Genomic DNA, 20,170 nt, shown 5'->3' with positions numbered 1-20,170 from the left:
GTGGAAGTTTACAAGGGAAAATGAATAAAGTTGGAGTAGCTATCCTGGTCCATTAAAACACAAAGTGAAATAAAGGTTTGTGAATGAATGAAAAAGTGAACAGTTTCATGGATATATTCCAATGATAAATAAAGGATTACTTTACAATGAAGAGATTTTACCTTATTGTGTATCCACAAGTAGACTGACATGATCAGAGAAATCGTGGCTTACATATCTATTTTGGACTTAAGAAAACAAGCACCACTTATCAATCAACAAATAAACATTTATTAAGCATCTCCTATGTACCAGGTATTGTCATGTGACCAATATGGCAAGATTTTAAAAAAAAAAAACAGTCACCTCTACACCACAATGATGCATCACAGCAGGGCAACCCATGAAACACATACCAATACATAATGGCCCTCAGATCTTTGCCCTTTTCTTTCTGCAGTGGTGGAGGAAGAACAGCAGAAAAAGTGCAGAATCACACAATTTTTGTCCTGTCTGTAAGCACTGATACTCTTATTAACAACTATTTTTTTTTGACATGTAAGATCCTTTCCAGTGACCCTCCACAAGTGCATATTTTGTGATGTATGAAATAACGTGATACTTATGTATCATTTAGAGTTGATAGAACACTTTATAAATGTTGGCTCATTTGCTCCCTAAAACTGTATGAAGTAGGTACTTCATGCATCATTATCCTAATTTTACACATGTGGAAACTGACAGCCAGAGAGCTAAAGTGATTTGCACATGGTCACACAGCCAGTGAGTTTCAGGTGCAGGATTGAAACCCAGATTTTCCTTTCTTTAAGTGCAACACTCTATTTACCATACCACACTGCCTCTCATATTAATATTGACATACAGCCTATAAATGGATGAGGTGAACCATGATCATGAATGATAATTACAATGAATGGATATAAAAGGATATACAGATTTTATATCTCTTTATACTATATTTTCCCTTACACTTCATTAAAAATGGACTTTTCACCTATTACAAGTAAGACTGTGAAACAATATCAATACTTCCCCATCTCCATTTTCTTCAAAGCAGTATTATCTCTTTTCACTGATATCAACACCATTCCTTTCTACATAGTGACTAAACTAGCAAATTGTTTTGAAAGCTCAATTTTTGTTCTCAATTTTACATCTTCTAGTATATATACACATATGTATATAGTATATATTATATATATGTATAAAGAGAAAATTATAAGAAAACTGATATTTTATGATCATAATTTTAAAACAGAAAAATATATTAAAAACCCATTAACAAATCCATAGATGATTATGAACTGACACTGTGAATGTATAGTATGGGATAAGATAATCCAGTCCTAAACTATTGCCCGTTGAACCAATCAAATTGTATTTACCAAGTACAAGATAGGTCCTAGACTCAGTAGGAGGCATAAAATAGAATAGAAATTCAAAACATGAGTCACAAAATATGCTTTTAAGCCTTTTTGTTCAAGATTGTTCATTGGTAAAGGAAAAAATGCTAAAAATCAAAGTGAAAAAATGATGCATATGTCTAGACTATTTGGTAATAAAGTGACTTGTATGGATTTGAGGGATGTGTCACAAAGATAGTGTTCCATCATGCAACCAATCAACCATTTTCTCTTGGGGTATCCTCTAAGATCACCTCTTTTGTGAGTTTATTGTTAGTATATGGGACAAACTCTAGGCAAAATGTTAGGTAGCTGAAGTACATTTTCAATGTACTTCCTCTTTTCTTTTCTGTCCTGCCCCTCTTTATTTATATCTCTTATTCCAATTTCTTTCCTACTCCCAATTCTACTATGGTGCCAGGGACCTTGTGTTACCTGACTCTGAGGAAAGAGATTTATCTAAAAAATTTTTGTCAATATGTAAGTTCCAGTGTGCTTCTCTCACTCTCTCTCTCTCTTTCTTACACACACACACACACACACACACACACACACACAACACACACATGAATGAATGCACAAACCGTGAGGGTATTTGTAGTTAAAGAAGAAAAGAAGAAGCTTAACCCAAAGAAATTAAGCTTAAGAATAGTGAAATTTTACATGTACATTTGAATAGGAAAATTAATTTGGATAGAGGAGTTTTTCTTGTGCCCTCAAATTTAACAACTCCTATTTATATATTTAATACATAATCTCTTTGAGAAAGTATTGGCTATTAGGGAAACAGACAATAATATCATGATTATTGTGACGATATTCATGTAGATTTTTCTTCACTTACAAATAAACCCCCAAAGCACATCAACTACATATCTGAGATAGTGTATTTTGATGAGGTCACGTAACCTAGCAATAATGATTAAGCAACAAAATTTTAATCTACATATACTAGAGAAACATGGTGGGTCTGAATAATTTTTGGCAGAGTCAGTGTTTGCAGATGCCCTATCGTTGGCAAAATGTAGTCACACAACCTGGCAAATAAAAGCTGTAATCTCTCAGTCTAAATCTGTCATAATGCATTACAATTCATAGGTTAGAGAATCAATCTCATATCACAATGGAACATTTTATGACAGTTCATGACTTCAATTTTACAGTTTCAACTTTCGTAAGGGGTTTATTCTCATTGAAAATAATTAAATCTAGATAATGTTTCTAATAATTGCTAATTTTATACAGTAGATAGCACTAAGTACAACTTCAAAATTCTCCTCTATATGACCATAGAAAATTCACATCCTCTGTAAATGTAAAGTAAAATCTTAAGACCTATCTGCTAAGTGACAGATGGTTCTGATCTTCATCAGTGGAGAAGATTCCAACACTAAGAGAATCACAGATGATTGTTTGCACATTGACCACTTGTGGGCACACCACAGACATAGTACAAACTGTTAAGATATAAGTTATAGTTGTGTTTAACTAAGGTTTACCTGGACCTGGTATATTTTTGATGAAAAGTCACTGTCTTCCTACAGATACTCTACATGACATTGACACAATGATAGGAGCTGAGTTTTTTTTAAATCAGTCTTATTTATTGTGAGTCCAACAGATAAACTGAAGAGTATTTTGCCCTATGCTTCAGTATGCAATTTTCTCTCAAATAAATACAGTTCATAATAACAAGGGATGTTGTTTTTTTTCCCACGGTACAAATGATTCTCATGGAAATAATATCTTCTTAACTACCAATGCAAGCCTAATTTTTGACCATATGACAGATTAAAATAGTTCCATGATTTGTCTTGGTATTCTCTAAGTTGTGAATCCTGGACAAACAGTGGTCTGGATTTTGAATAGCTCTATTTTCCTCTTCTATATCTTTTTTTCCCCTCTTGCATATTTTTAGTGTAGTGTAGCTGAGTTAATTATAAACACACATATGTAACAGATAAAATGTTAAAGAATATATGGAGAAAAATTGGTTATTAGAACTTCAGGACAAACGTTAAATCTAAAATTCACTAATGATAGATTTTATAGGCAGTGTAGATCCTTTCCCTCCATTTATTTTGCAATTTTGAATGTGACCACCAACGCTAGCAGAGATCAATAGCCTAGGACTGAGTTAAGGTATCAAACACACCACCTGGCACAACCAGGCCCACTCCTCAGTGCAAATGAGCCAGATTAAAAATAATTGGGAAATTTTAACAAAATAAGTAAAAATACAATAGAATATAAATAATGTTAGTGTGGTTTTCTAAGTCTAGATATGCTGACAAGGATCATTATTTATTTGACAGCACTGGTCTAAAAATTTATATATCTATTATAGATATTTCAGCCTTAATGGACAGGAGTCCTTCATCTCAAGAAAAACAATTTCAGGAATTTCTGTGAAAGCTTACAAAAAAAAGAGAACAAGTTTGGATGAGATGAAAAAATATAGCACACATTTAATATAACGGTGCATGGAAAGGATTCTGAAGTTGGATTCAGAGGACCTGGGCTTACATCCTGGCTCTCCCCCTTATTAACTGTGTGACTAAGAAAATCACTTTTTTCTTGGGCTTCAATCTTCTCAACTCCTACATTCAGATTATGATACTACGCTGAGGGGAAATGACCACAATAAACTCCTTTAGAGATTAAAATTCCAGAACTTACTTTTCTTCTCTACTAAAATATACTCTTTTTTTCACTAAAACTAATCTTTTCCTCCCAGGAACAAAATTTGGCTTATTTAGAAGACAATAGTTTTATCCAGAGATTCAGAAATCTCTCAGGAAAAGATATGCTCCCTCCTCTCTGCAATTTTATACTCACAAAAACACTGCCAATGATTTATAACATATTCATTAACCATTAAAAGGGCAAAAGGGTTTCATGGCAACAACATAATTTACTCACAGGCAAACTGAAGTATGGCTTCTCTGCTCAGAATGCTTCCCAAGGAGTTAGCTGTTAAACACTGATAATGACCAGCATCCTTTGCTTCAGTTGGGTTGTTGATAATGAGGTTTCCTTCAATCAAACTGTAGCGATAATCACTTTCCAAGTCTATTTCTGTTCCATTTCGTAGCCATCTTGGGAAAAATCAGAAGAAATACAGATAAGGATTACATGGAGCATTCTCTTATTCTCTGGGGATTCCAGAATGTCATCCAACTGTTGTTTTTGAGGCTTAGGGGAATGAGTGCTCAAGAGTGAATTTCTACCTGTAATTGGGAACAGGGTTGCCTCGAGCTTCACAATTCAGTGCCACCTTCTTCTCATCAGAATCAGTAGGGAAAATGATATCATCTGGTTCCTGCACAAACACTGGCCCATAATCCACACTCTCTATAGAAACAGAAAAGGGCATACTTTCAAAACCCTCCAAAGACATTGATTCATTAGCTCTCTTCCCACATTATCTTAAAAACCATTCTACCTAGATACAAAATATCTCTTATTCTTGATGCATTTTAAGGTAAAATACCAAAGAAAACTGTTGCTACATCAAATTCTACTTCCTAATTGAAAAGGAGATCCAAACAGATTGTTCTCCAGTTGATCAACCTAGTTTTGCAATTTGTTATACAATGAAAAAAGGAATATATCAAATATTTGATGCAATACATCTATTTAATTTCTTTGTATCTTTGTTTTTCATTTTTTAGGTTGGGGATAAAGAAAATAATGCCAACCTCATATTCTATTATGAAAACTAATTAATGTTTCAATATTCCTTAAATTTTTTACTAATATTTAATGATAGAGTTAATAGTCATAAAATCTTATTATCTTGAGAATCAAATATTGACCTTAATTGATTCATTTATTGAATCCTAAATGCTCAGCATTCTTCTAGGCACTGTGGGTATTCAGAAACCATTGTTTGATTCAAACAAATGCTATAAACAATCCTTGCCCTCAAGGAGTTTACAATTTCATGGAGCAAATAAAACATAAACACATGATAAATCAAGTATCTTGTAAACAGTATATGATCAAATTAGATGACAACTAAGTGATATAGACATAAATTAAGAGAAGGCAATCACCAGAGTTCCAGAGCAATCACATTCTCAGTCCCTCCAAACCTGGAATTTAAATATGATCACAAAGGATGATTAAATATGCATAGTAATAGAGGGAGAAAAAGGACTCTTTAGCTATGGGAAGAAAATAAGCAGAGTAATTGTGTTGACAACTGAATCACTGGTCAAAGAGCTAGAAAGAAAATTAGGTTTGAATTAATAAAAAACAAGAGGTCAGATTAGGAAATTAAGGCACCCCAACATGATGTGACTTGCCTAAATTCACACAAAAATGAATAGTGGAGGTAGACCTCAAATAAGATCTACTTTTAAAATATCCAATACTCTTTGCAGAGACTATGATGACTCCTGAATGAGGGGTGATATCACAAAGTAGTCAGGGACTATGACAACTGGAAAAGAGGTTTTCTTCATCTTCATCATCATCATCATCTTCATCATCATCATCAACACCATTATCATTATTTTTTTTTGTTACTGTTATTTTAATGAACTTTGTATTGGGATACACCTCATCAAGAATGTACGAACATGCATGAGTGGCATCCTATGAAGCATATGTTGAGTTACTTTGGCAACTGCCAAGGAAATACGTGGTTTAAAGCTAAAATGACTTGTTTTGTGATGACACAATGTAACATCCCCACTCACACTGATTAGATGATTCCTTGAAGTCCCTTGAGGGACTGCTCTGTGACACTGCCTAAATGAGGGGCTGTGATTACAGATTGACGAAGAGATCTCTGAGGCACACTGCCTATGGAACATATGAAGGAGACACATGACATCAGACTGTTGGGGGAACCTTGGAAGAGGAGAGGTAGTATGATGTTCATGATTGTTTTTGTTATACCCAGTGTTTAATAAAAGAGAGCTGAGCTGGGGAGAGTATGCTAAGTGTTGCCCTCCTCTTTAGGGTGCTTATTCTAAACTCCTTGTTGCCCCCCTAGACTACAGATATTTTTTATATTGCAAACAGATATAATTCAAGCCAATAAATCTCTTGGAAATAGGTGAGAGAAAGAAGGATCACCCAGCAAGGTAACCCTGGCTCCTATCTGCTTCTCCTATTCCCCATAAAAAAGACATCAATTATCATCTTCCTTGGAGGCAACATGGGCTAGACACCTGATTGGATATCTAAACATGCTACAGAAGAACTAACTTCTCTATGTTACACAGCACACAAACACACGTATTTACACAGTGGTGTCAAATTCAAATAGAAAAGAATTCCTGACAGCCACAGAACAACTTAACCCCACAAATTAATAATATTACCTATGTTGTATTGCATTTTACTTATTTTGTTAGATATTTCCCAATTATGTTTTCATGTGGTTGTGGCTGTACTAGGAAGTATTGTAGACCTACAGCTGCATGTTTGATATCTCTGCTCTATAACAACAAACCCTGGGAGGTTAAAAGCCATGGATATACTTAATTTTTTAAATGTCTGGGTCCAAGAGAATTGGGGATCTCAATAAGGAATATTTTAGTATGTACAACAATTGGGTGGTAACCTGGAAAATATTCAGGAACTGAAATTCAAAGGAGATAATGTCAGGGACAAATGTCGCATTCCATTTGGTACTGAATGGTCCTAAGAAATTTTGGCTTAAAAAATACAGGAAAAAGTCCTTTGAACTCTCAATTAAAAATAATTAGAGGCAAGGATCCACATAATAAATAAACTTGATTGCATTCCTTGACATCTTGGTGAAGTACACTTTGTTCTAAGGAAGTAGAAAGATTTTAATGTCTTTTATGGTGAGAGATCACACTGCATAGAATTCTCTACAGGATTAAATTCATAAGGAATATAATTCTATATGAAGATCTGAAGATTGCATAATGGAAAAATGAGTTCTTATTTACCCATCTGAGCTATTCCAAAGGATAAATTAAGGCTGGTTTGATCAATTGGTCTTAGAATCCAAGGGTTCTAGAAGTGAGCAAGCCTTGCCTTTCCTCCAGGGGTGGCATTTTCAGATCCAAGACACTACCATAGGAGGGTTGGGGTGCAGTCACCTTATCCAAAACTAAGGCAAGGAATCAACACCCAGCCTTCAGGAGCTCAACTTTGAAAATTCAGATAGGAATAGAGTAAAAATTACATACACATGCACACACACACACACACACACACACACACACACACACACAAATATAAACACATACAAACACATACACATACCATACCATGTACATATAGTCACCATTGTTATTTAATATAGTTCTAAAAATATCAACTGCAGAAAGAAGTCAAGAAAAAGAAATTGAAGATATAAGCATTGAAAAAGAGTAAAAATCATAGTTAATTATGAATGATTCAATTTTCTAGGAAAACCCTAGAGATTCAACCAAAATTTAATTGAAACAATAATTTAGTAAAGTAGTAGGATAAAAAACACACCCACAAAATATAATCGATATTCCTGTATGCTACTAACAAATTCCAATAGGAAGAGCTAGAAAAAGAAAGTTCATTCAAAATAACTATAATGCATCTGAGGGTTTAGCTACAAAGTTATACCAGGACTTATAGGAATATATCTACCAGACACTCTAAAGAAATATAAGGAGATTTAAATAACTGCAGAAATATTATTTTTATTATTATACTATATTAATATAATCAAAATTATGACAGTGCCTAAAATAATTTACAGGTTTCCTGCTAAATCAAACTAATAATAGGGATAATTTATAGAGCTAGACAAAACAGTAACAAAATTTATCTGAAGTACAAAAATTCAGGGATCCTCAAGGAAGATATACATAGGATAAGATATACAAGGAAAAAATACATAGGAATGAAGAGAGCTACACTATTAGATCTCAAAATATATATACTGCAATGCATTTATTCTCAAAACTATTTGGTACTAGTTAAAACATAGACTAGATGATTGATGAACAGATTAGATAAATAAACCAAGAAATAATTGAGCATGGTAGTATTGGATAAACCTTAAGATATTAATTAGTACGGTAAAGCCTGTATTTTTCAAAAACTGCTGAAAAATATGAACAGTTTGGCAGAACTTAGATTCAGACCAACACTTTTACCACATACCAACTAAATCACAAATTGATACATGATCTATGGTTAGAATGACATTTTTTTTTAAATAGAGGAGAAAGGAAGGAGATAACTTTTTGCAACTATGGCAAGGAGGATAATTCATAACTTAAGAAGGGATAGAGTCAATCCTAAAGTACAAAATTAATTTTCATTACAAAAAAGATGGAAGTATTTTTTTGTATGACCAAAATAAAAGCAGTTAAAGAAGAAATAACTAATTTGGAAAAATAGAATAGAAAGGAGGGGAGTGGGCAAATATGGAATAAAAGAAGAAAGTAACAGTAGTTCTCATTTTTAATCATAGATTTCTTTTGTTTAATTCATGAATGTGCAAATGGCCACTTCAATCACTCCCCTTTTCTAGCAGTGTTGTCCAGGTCTTAGTACAGGCCTCTAGTTCTGATATTCACCAGAATCCTACCTAAACAAATGCTTAAGGTATAAAAGAGCCACACATAATAATCTTCTACCATTTAACTATAATGCTTAATAACATATGCAAATCTATTGATCATTGGACTGCCTTTCTCTGGCACCTTACAGGCTCATTACCAAGGTAAATATACTCTTAGTCAAGATCCCCAGTCAAGAGTAAAAGAGCAAGAAATTCCAGTTCCCCAAATTTGTTCCCTTAGTCTCTTCAGTCCCCTTAGTTTGTGACTCCCTTCAGTCCATTTGTCCCAAATTACTTGACTTTTCCAACTCACCTCCTTTAATTTTCTCTATTAACAATAACAGCAATGAGGAATATAGGAAGGGAAAGAGTGGGCCAAACAATATGAAATAAGTAGCATTGCCCTCATCTATTCTAATTGATGTTTGTGTAGCACTTTAAAGCTTACAAAGGAAGAGGGGCAGAGCCAAGATGGCAGAGTGAAAGCAGTGACTTGCTTGAGCTCTCCCCCAAACCCCTCCAAATACCTATAAAAATGGCTCAAAACAAATCCTAAAGTAGCAGAACCCACAAAAAGACAGAGTGAAAGAAATTTCCAGCCCAAGACAACCTAGATGGTTGATGAGAAAGGTATATCACGCAAGGCTGGGAGAGGAGCGTAGTGCGTCATGGGTGCGCTGCAGTGAATCTAGAGCAGGCCTCAGAGGACTGAACTGGGGGCAGCTGTGGCAGCTTCCAGACCTCTCAACCCAGGAAAGCCAAAGACAACTTAGAAGGTCAGTGGGAAAAGCCTGTTTCTGTGGTGCTGAGAGAGGAGCACAGGGTCTCAGATCCAGTTCCCCAAGAGCATGGCGCTAGTGGGGCAGCTGCCTCCTGAGCTTCTGGACCAAAGTGAGCTTGTAGTGGCTGTGAAGAGCAAAACCCTCCTCACAGTTCCAGGACAGAAAGGAGTGCCTGTGGTCACTAATAGACCAGAGCACAGGCCAGGAAAGGAGTAAACACCTTGCCCCTTATCATACCACCCTGGAAGAATTGAAAATTTACAGGTACCTACAAGTATCTCTGAAAACAGCTGCACAAACCCCCAAAGCCTGGGACAGTACATTCTCCACCAATCTTCTCCTGAAAGAGATCCCCAAAGGAAAACTCCTAGGAATATTGTAGCCAAATTCCAGAGTTCCCAGGTCAAGGAGAAAATATTACAAGCTGCCAGAAACAAACAATTCAAGTATTGTGGAAACACAATCAGGATACCACAAGATTTAGCAGCTTCTACATTAAAGGACTGCAAGGCAAGGAATGTAATACTCCACAGGGCAAAGGAGATAGGATTACAACCAAGAATCACCTACCCAGCAAAACTGAATATAATCCTTCAGGGGAAAAAATGGTCATTCAGTGAAATAGAGGACTTTAAAGCATTCCTGATGAGAAGACCAGAGCTGAATAGAAAATTTGACTTTCAAATACAAGACTCAAGTGGAACATGAAGAGGTAAACAGGAAAGAGAAATCATAAGAGACTTATTAAGGTTGAACTGTTTACATTCCTGCATGGAAAGATGATATTTATAACTCATGAGACCTTTGTCAGTATTAGGGTAGTTGGAGGGAAAAAAATATATGTATGTAGATAGATAGATAGATAGATAGATAGATAGATAGATAGATAGATAGATAGATAGATAGAGGGCACAGGGTGAGTTGAAGATTAAGGGGTCATATCTGGAGAATAAAATTAAGGGATGAGAGAGGATTATACTAGGAAAAGAAGAAAGGGAGAGGTAGAATGGGGTAAATTATCTCACAAAAAAAAAAGAAAAGAAAAGGAGGGGAAACGGGGGAAGGTGAGAAGGAAGGGGTGAATCTTATTCTCATAGGATTTGGCTTAAGGAGGGAATAACATACACATTCAATTGGGTATGGAAATCTGTCTTACCCTACAGGAAAATAGGGGGAAGGGACAAGAGAGCAGGGGATGATAGAGAGGAGGGCAGATTGGGAAAGGGAGTAATCAGAAGCAAATACTTCTGAGGAAGGACAGCATCAAAAGAAAGAATAGAATAAATGGGAGGGCAGGATAGGATTAAGGGAAATAGAGTTAGTTTTTCACAACATGTCTACTATGGAAGTGTTTTGCATAAGTGCACATGTATGCCCTATATTGAGTTGCTTGCCTTTTCAATGAGGGTGGGTGGGGAGGGAGGAAGGGAGAAACTTTGGAACCCAAAGTTTTAAAAACATATGTTTAAAAAAATGTTTTCACATGCAACTGGGAAATAAGAAATACAGGAAATGGGGTACAGAAGTCTATCCTGCCCTACAGGAAAATAGAAGGGAACAGGGATAAGAGAAGGGGCGGGAGAGATAGAAGGGGAGGCGGACTAAGGGAAGGGATATTTAGAATGCATGCCATCTTGGGGGGAGGGGTGAGATGGGGTAAAAATTTGGAACTCAAAATCTTGTGGAAGTAAATATTGAAAACTAAAAATAAATAACTTACATTTAAAAAAATAAAACCAAAAATAAAAGCTTACAAACGATTTTCCTCTAACCCTATGAGGTAGATAACGCAAACATGAGCATCCTCATTTTGCAGAGAGGAAACTGAGTCTGGCAGAGGTTGGAGGCTCATATAGCTAGTAGAAACCATAACAGGAATTGGAAACCCATTCCCTTCTGAGTGTAGATTCAGTATTCTTTCCACTGAACTCTACAACTGTTGAAGTTATAGCAAAAGTACTATACTAGGTATCAGGATATTTGATGTCAGGTTCTAGCTCTGGGATTAACAAAATAATATTCACAATAAAAAGAAGGTAAAAAATGGGGGGAGGTGGATTTGTGAGAAGCTGGATCCAGAAAGGCCTCATGCTGAATGTGGCGCTTGAGCTGAGCTTTGAAGAAAACAAATGTCTTCTCCATGTTCTAAACATGTAGGTTATAGAGGTCAAGAGCAGGGAGCTGGTATAAAGATATAATTGTCTTGAATTATACCCAATTTCTCCACTACTGACACATTCAATTTAGAATATCATATCAAGGAATGGTCACGGCATGCATAGCCTATCACATTATTTAATTAAATTGCTTAGCTCCAAATTACACAGGTTGATCATGTTTTATGTCACGTAGCATTGACTTTGTTGTTGTTGATGTTGAGGAAGGCTATAACATGGGGGAAAAGACATTAAAAAGTTATACAATGCTGAGGCAAGGACCTTATTGATACAAAATAAATCAAAATCTTTCTTTTACCAAGTTGAGTCTATTGAAACATGGTTGAGGTGTGCAGGTGCCATCACTTACAGTTTTTATTTCCCTAGGGCAGTATCTGTTCTGTTGTTCTTTATCAGATATTTTATTATCAGACTATAAGTGCCTACAGCTGGCTGTATCTATGATGTTAGTGATCATTTACCTCAGGAGGTTTTGTGATTGTGGGACACAGGTAATGTTAGTGTGTGTACTTTCAAATCCCATGTTCTCATTTTTTTCATAGCGTCCTAGTCAACGAACAAAATAAAGTGTGACATTGAAAAATTGAGTTGCAAATTTAACATACTCTTGAAAAAATACATATTCTTTATTACTAAAAAATAGTCATTATAACTTTAATAAGAGTTTCAGGGGATATATGACTATATTAAAGTTGTTTAGAGAAATTGCCAAGTGGTAAATCAATACCTGAATGTTCCCTGAAAGGCAATTGTAAAAAGAAATTATTTATCACTTTTTTTGTCCTTCATCTTGAAATACAATATCATTTTGGGGAGAACTTTGGGGCATTTTGCCAAAGTAAGCCATGTTTATTTTATGCTGTCTCTAACTCCAGTGTCTACCTCCTTCTGGAACCCATACTCCCACCCTGTGACTGGGCTTTGACTGGCAAACATTCACCTTATCCTTCTCTGATCTCAGGCCCATCGTGGCTGTCTCTGAGTAATTTTCATGCCAGTCACCTCTTTCCAACTAGTTCTTCTGATTTCCCAGTGGAAAAATCTCTTCCCTGGCTCCTGCTCCCTTCTATGTATTGTTTCCCTCTATTTAGCATGAAATCTCCTTGAAGACAGAGCCATTCTTACTCATTTATATTTGTATTCTAGCACTTAGCATAGTGGCTGACACACAGTAAGTGTTGAATAAGTACTTTTTAAATCATTCACTTATTTATTTTTATTTTTTTAGGCAATTAGGGTTAAGTGACTTGCCCAGGGTCATACAGCTAGTAAGTGTCAAGTGTTTGGTCTGAGGCCAGAATGGAACTCAGGTCCTCCTCACTTTAGGGCCCCATGCTCTATCCACTGTGCCACCTAACTGCCCCTTAATCTTTCATTTAACAGACATTTAATTCTCCCACCTCTTTTTGTTTTGTTCTAGGCACTGAAGGAGATAAAGTTACTTCTCTTAAGTCAGTATGGAAGATAATTATATAAATTATATATAAAATAATATAAGCGTTTTAAAAGTTCATAAGACGAGATATGTCCAATTGGTCAAATGTGACCTACTCCTGAATACAGCCTGAACCTGATTAAATTAGGAGAAAATTAGCAAAATTTAACAAAATAAATACAAATGCAATAGAACACAAATAATGTTAATATGTGGGTTTATATGAGGACCAGGTTAAAGACAGCTTCCAGTAAAAGGGGTCTAACAAACAACTACTTATACAATCTAAGGGTCAAAGCAGGAGAACAAAAGCTAGCTTCCATTATAACATGCCTCTCCTCCCTTTCTTTTATTTTCTTTCCCCCATCCTCAACCCAACCAGTTCAGCTAAAGGCAATGCAACCATGGACTCTGATGAGACATTGAACATTTCCACAATTAAATCACCTTGGATAGAAACAATTCAATTTAATTTAATAAACATTAATTAGGCACCATCTATGTGCCAGATACTGTGCTAAGTGTTGGGGGGGGGACAAATAAGAAAAATGAAAAACAGTCCTTGCCTTCAAGGAACTTACAATCTAACAGGGGGAGATAATATACAAAGGAAGCTAAAAGGGAGGTCAGGGGGATCAGGGCACATCACATTCCACGGAATAGAAACTAAGGAGAGCAACTGATGGTAAATGAAGAGAATCAAAGGGAATCTACTTTCTTCTTTGTGTCTGCCTTCCAAGGTCTATTTTCTTTCTATTTTTCTCTCCAAAGAGGGGCTGGAATTATGTGCGTCCTCTTTTGAAGCAGGAAGTCAGAAGACTATCTCAATTCTCCCAGGCTCTCAGGCCCACTCTGTTGTTGATACAGGCATGAAGGGTCCTGTCCACCAAGAAGGAGGATCTTATGCAAATTATCAGGCTGGAATCCAGAGTTACCTATTGAAAACTTTCTAAGGCATAACAGTGCTCTGCCCAGTTTCCTCCAATCCTTCAGCACTTTAACAGCATTTTCCAGATATCTATATGTGCCATACAGACTAATGTTCTTAGTCTCCAAACAGAACAGAACAAACAATAGAAAAAAAGGACCTTACTTAGTTCTCCCTTCGTAATGTGCACCAACTATACTTTAGACAGAGTGAGAAGAGATAAGTAACTGATTCAGACTGTGAAGTATTTAAAACTTCAGCACAACTGAAAGTCTTCAAGTTACGGTTAGACAATCTCTTGTTAGATACATTATAGAGGACATGGAACCTTTATTGTCGGTCCCTTCTAGCTCTAGGCCTATATTTATAAGATGACCTCTGGGTCATCTTATCTATCTCATCTAATGGTGAGATTTTGTGATTCTATACTTTGCTATATTACTGGATATTCAGTAGGAGAACTGGCCTTGAACCATTCTGATTATATGCCTATATCTGACTGAATGCCTACTAGGTCCCTAGAACCATTGAAACCATTATCTGTAGGTGACGGAAAGTAGGAAGATGCCTAGTTATGAAGGGCTTTTAATAGCAAATGAAAACTTTAAAATTGATCTGAGAGGTAATAGAGAACATTGGAGTTTATTGAGGAGGGGGTGATATTGTCAGATCTAACATAAATTACCTTGGCAGCCAAGTGGAAAATGGATTGGATTGGGAGAGACCTGATGCAGGGAGACTAATTAGAAGATTATTTCAATAATTCAAGAAACAGCTAATGAGGCCTAAATTAGGATGGTAGATTTGTGAGTAGGGAGAAGGGGACCTATATAAGGGATGTTATGATCAGCACAGCCCTTCTGTATTGCCAGAAGCCAGAAAAATATCCTTTTCCAAATGATTCCCAAATGCATAGATATGGATTGAGGGGAGCTATGGTTTTGTCAGATGACTCTACTTATATGTACTATCAAGTAGCAGCAGATACTAAATTAATGGGAGTTTGGAAAGAAATGTCCCCTCCAGCCTCTCAGAAGAAGATGCCTCATATCTGTCACTGATGCAATATTTTGATATGATGACTACCACAGACTTTGAAATGTCTAATTATAAATTGAATTTTGAGATAAATTTCACAGTTACAATGTGTGAAAAATATTTCACACCATGTGAGCTTCTAAAATGTTTTCTTGAAGAAAATATTCACAGCTTTCTTTTTCATTTCAAGTTACCTTTTGAACACTAAATTTATTTTACTTTGTTAAAGTTAAAAGAAAATCATATACCTTCATTGCAAAACTTCCAACCACTCCTATGATTCCAGAAGCATCATTTGCTAAAAGTGTCATGAAGTATGCTTCCTTCACAACGTGGGAAGAACAAATCTTACAATGTAAATTAAATAAATGTCTAGTAAATGGTTTGCCTATATTTTGCCACCAGAAAATTTCCTGTTCTGTTTAAAATTCTCGTTGTTTAAAATAATGTATTGCTAGAATTCTAGACTTCAAGTAGGGAGTTCTGGTTTTCAATCCTACTTCAGAAACTGATTAGCTGTGTGGTCATAATCTCTCAGAGATTTAATTTATTCATCTGCAAATGAGGCGCATGATAATTATTACACCAGCCTCACAGTGAAAGGAGGAAAGTGTTTTGAAAATACTAAAGCTCTATATGAATTTAAGTTTTTGTTCAAATTCTAGAGTGGGAGCTGGTGTCAGCAGCCTAGAAGTAGCTACAGGAATTGGAGGCAAAGGTCACCAGCTCTGTCTTGTATCTCCAGTATTTATTTTTGAGTGAAGATGTAGAGTAATTTGCATAACTAGAACCAGCTGCTAGGGACATGATAGAGTTGAAAGGAATTTACTCAGCCGTACCTAAATATTAAATTAGCCTACAAGAGTACCTGTCAGTAAAAAGTCAATCAATAAGCATTTATTAAGAGCTTAATATGGTAGGCTCTACAGTAAGTACTGGGTGTAAGAAGAAATGCAACAACAATCTCTGTCCTTAGGAATCATACACTCTAATGGGAAAGACAAAGAGCAAGTAACTATGTAGACACAAGACAGATACAAAGTAGGTGAATGGTAATCTGAGAGCTGAAGGCAGTACCAGGCGGAGCAACCAGGAGAGGCTTTCTGTTGAAAGTGGCACTTGGGCTGAATCTTGAAAGAAGCCAGGGAAACTGAACGACAGAGATAAGGAGGAATTGCAATGTCCAGGGGATAACCAATGCAAAAGTAATGAGATAGGTAAGGAAGTGCTGAGTTCAAAAACTGCACTTGGGCCAATGTAGCTACAGCATGACTTGTGTGGGGGGAATTAAAGCATAAAAAGATTGGAAAAGCAGGAAGGTGCCAAGTTATGAAGAAGTTTAAATAGCAAAGGACTTTACATTTGATCTTTGGGGTGAGAGAGAACTGTTTGGTATATTGAGTAGGAGGTGTTATTGTTAGATTTAAACTTTACAAAAATCACCTTGGCAGCTGAGTGGAGAATGGATTGAATTGAGAGTGACTTGATGAGATGAGACTAATTAGAAGTTGAAAGTCTAAACTAAGGTGGTAGCTTTGTGAGTAGGGAGAACTGGGACATATATGAGGGATGTTATGAAGGTAGAAATGATGAGGTTTTTTCCCCCACTAAGTTTGCATATTATTTTTTAGAAATGGGTACTGTCAAGAAGATCAGCTTTGTCTATCTTACTATTTTGGTCAGTGACTGGGTAACTGAGATGGTGCATCATAATTTTTTTTGTAACTTTCATCCCAATTTTCACTTATTGTTTCTTTTAAAAATATATTATTTTTATTTTATTAAATATTTATCAATTGCATGTAAATATTTTTAACATTTATTTTTAAAAAATTTAAATTCCAAATTCTCTCCCTCCCTGCCACCCCTTGAGAAGGCAAGCAATATATTGATTATAGATGTGAAGTCATGCAAAACATACTTCTATATTAGCCATGTGGAAGAAAGCATGCATAAGAAAGTTTAAAAATAAGTATGCTTCAATTTGCATTCAGAGTTTGTCAGTTCTCTCTTTGGAGGTGGATAGCATTTTCCAGCCTGGGTCCTTCATAACTGTCTTGGATCTTTGTCTTGATCAGAGTAGTTAAGTCTTTCACAGGTGGTCAACCTTACAATATTGCTATCACTGTGTACAATGTTCTCCTGGTTCTGCTCACTTCACTTTGTGTCAGTTCATATAAGTCTTCCCAGGTTTTTTCTGAAACCATCTTTCTCAGAAATGACAAGATCTGATAATTTATTGGATATGTGAAGAAAGTGAGTTGAAGCATACCCAGAGGTTTTGAGCTTGCGTAGAATGATGGTATCCTTTTTACTAACAGGGAGGTTTAGAAATCAGGAAGGTTTTGTCCAAAAGGTAATGAGCTCTGTTTTGGACTTATTGAGTTTGGGACACCTCTGGGATGTTCAATTCAAGATGTACAAAAAGCTGTTGGTCACATGGAATTGTGGCTAAGGAGTGAGACTAGGCCTGAATATATAGATTGAGGAAGCAGCTGAATAGCGATGGTAATCAACTCATGGGAGTTGATGATATCACCAAGTGAGATAATATAGAGAGAAAAGAGAAGAGAACTCAGGACAAAACCTTGAGGGATATCGCTGGGCACTGAGAATGAACATTGGATAGACAGAAGAGAACCAGGAGAGAGCAGTGGCATGAAAACCCAGGTAATCTTGAATGATTTTGATGTATATATAAGAGGCACTTGTTGTAAAAAAGGCCTGTAAAATGTTTTGTTTTACTGAATAAAATTTATTTCTTAAGCAAAAAACAACACGCACAATTGGATTTTATAATCTTCATACCTTGCAGTCAACTGAAAACATTTTAAAAATATGGTCTGTTGTTGGATATTCATCATTAAAAATTTATTTTTAGTTTAATATCCTCACTAAGAGTTCTTTCAATTCATATATAGATGATATTCACAAAGATGGGAGAGTAGACATAGAGCTCAGCAGTTACTCATGTTCTTATGATATCCTTTTTGATATGAACAAGGTCTGAGATTTATTTCCATGCCACTAGTATCTTTCCTTCCTTCATATACTTTGTATAATCATTCTTGGGGTGGATGGGGTGGTCAGGAAGGACTAGCATCTCTAGTATGAGTGCTTGCTGAGCCCTTTTCAGGGCTGTTCATCCACCTTTGGTGTCTACCTGTTACCCAACTCTCACCTGACTCCAAGAAGCTGTAGCATGCCTAGCAGCCACATCCCAGTAAAACCAACTCAGCAGATGGGCTAAACTAGGTTAAGGGTAACTGAAAGGCCTCAAATCCATTGATGAGTTAGGAGATGTCTACCTGTAAGGCAGGAACCACAGGAGCTTTTGGACTCCAGCCTCTAGAACTCTTAGCAGGTTCACTCTTGGTCTGGGCAGCCAGAAGGACAAGAACAGAAACATAATGGGGTTATTTAATTACTTTATTATTCTCAAGGGGGTTGCTAATAATGGGAGCTCCAATTCCTGCAACATTCCCCTAAATTTCAATGCGGGCTGATAGAGACACACACAACATTCTAGTTTGCATATTCCCTACTTACTGATCAGTGCTCACTTTATTTATAGAGGAGCACAAAAAGAAGGAAATTTGCCAACAATAGCCTCACAAGTTTACATTAACTTTAGCAATAGTCTGGTGATTCAGCATAGCATATGAACCGTAGGTGTTTACAACTTTAAGCACAATTACATTACCCCATCATTATATCTCACTCCACAGTAGCAGTAAAAAATTGTTTATGATGTGAAATCCTGGGAACTACTAGATTGATTATGGCCATGGATCCTAGGAATTATTATCTAAAAAAATAACAAAATCCACCTTACATGCACTACCCCAAGAATGTGAAGACTTCCCCCAGCTGATTGGGAGGGTGAGAACAGTTTGTTCCAATGGCTATGAAGGCAGCTGAAGCAGGTGGTGGGGAGTGCTTAGAGTTTGCTTAGACATTGAAGATGCCAAGGTCATCCTGCACACTGGGCCATCACCAGTTATCTTGACTTTTGTCTTGCCACTGGAATTCAATGACTCTGGAAGAGAGAGTGAGGCTGATGACTGCACAACCCTGCCTCACTCAAATCCAATTCACATGCAAGCCAAGACAATACCCCATGATGTCATTGGTCCTCTTAAAAAATGAAAGATGAACAATATAATCATTTCTCACTAGCCTTGCATTTATTTTCATACCTTTATTCATTTGAGTGCCACTAGTATCTCCTACATAAACACATCATAGATTGTGATATTAGGGTCCAAGTGCAGTGTTTTTATTGTCCTTGATGGGGAAAATAAGTTATTTATTTATTTTTGAAAATCTTTTCCATTTTTCTTCTGCTTAGAGTCATATTTCCGTATTAAAAATCACTGAATGCCTTTAGGATTACTTTGTTCAGTATAACCTGCAAAGCTTTCTTCAAACTGTTTTTTGCCTTCACTGCTTCTTTCTGCTTTATTATTCAACATCATCCATCATTCTTCTTCATAATATTTTACTAATGAGTTTATATTCAAATCCAGTGCTTTTTCTGGCAGCTATCTCTCTCCATTTGACAAGTAAGTCAGATGCTTGCCTGGGCTCTTCTGAGCACCAAGTTGACATTGAACCATTATTTATTATCCTTGGTGTTTGACCACTTAACCAGCTGCAAACCTATCTTTTCGTCCCATATATAATCTAGCTGACATTATTCTACTTTTTTCACAAGAATAATAATCAATATGATATAATATATTGTTTATTATGCATGTACTATATGCAAGGCACAAAATATCAGGAGCAGTGAATACAAAGAAAGTGACAAAACAACCAAACCAAAAACAGACCCCAAACTGTCCTTGCCCTCAAGGAGCTTATACTC

General features: G+C 36.1%; 1 protein-coding gene across 3 annotated transcripts in view; it reads right to left on the bottom strand.

The window, feature by feature from the left end:
* CNTN5 (contactin 5) overlaps positions 1–20,170 on the bottom strand; it is a 1,537,434-nt gene that overhangs the window by 551,810 nt on the left and 965,454 nt on the right. For all 3 annotated transcript variants that reach the window (XM_078147163.1, XM_078147162.1, XM_020996136.2), the window contains 2 exons: positions 4,634–4,757; positions 4,326–4,501 (listed from right to left, as the gene is read on the bottom strand). In XM_078147163.1, the coding sequence (XP_078003289.1) occupies positions 4,326–4,501; positions 4,634–4,757 (300 nt within the window). The remainder of the gene's footprint in view (positions 1–4,325; positions 4,502–4,633; positions 4,758–20,170) is intronic.

The sequence above is a fragment of the Phascolarctos cinereus genome, unplaced genomic scaffold (assembly GCF_003287225.1).
Source record: "Phascolarctos cinereus isolate Bilbo 61053 unplaced genomic scaffold, phaCin_HiC Scaffold_726;HRSCAF=1367, whole genome shotgun sequence".
In the NCBI taxonomy this organism is placed as follows: Eukaryota; Metazoa; Chordata; class Mammalia; order Diprotodontia; family Phascolarctidae; genus Phascolarctos; species Phascolarctos cinereus.
This window is presented reverse-complemented; position numbering and strand designations above follow the sequence as displayed.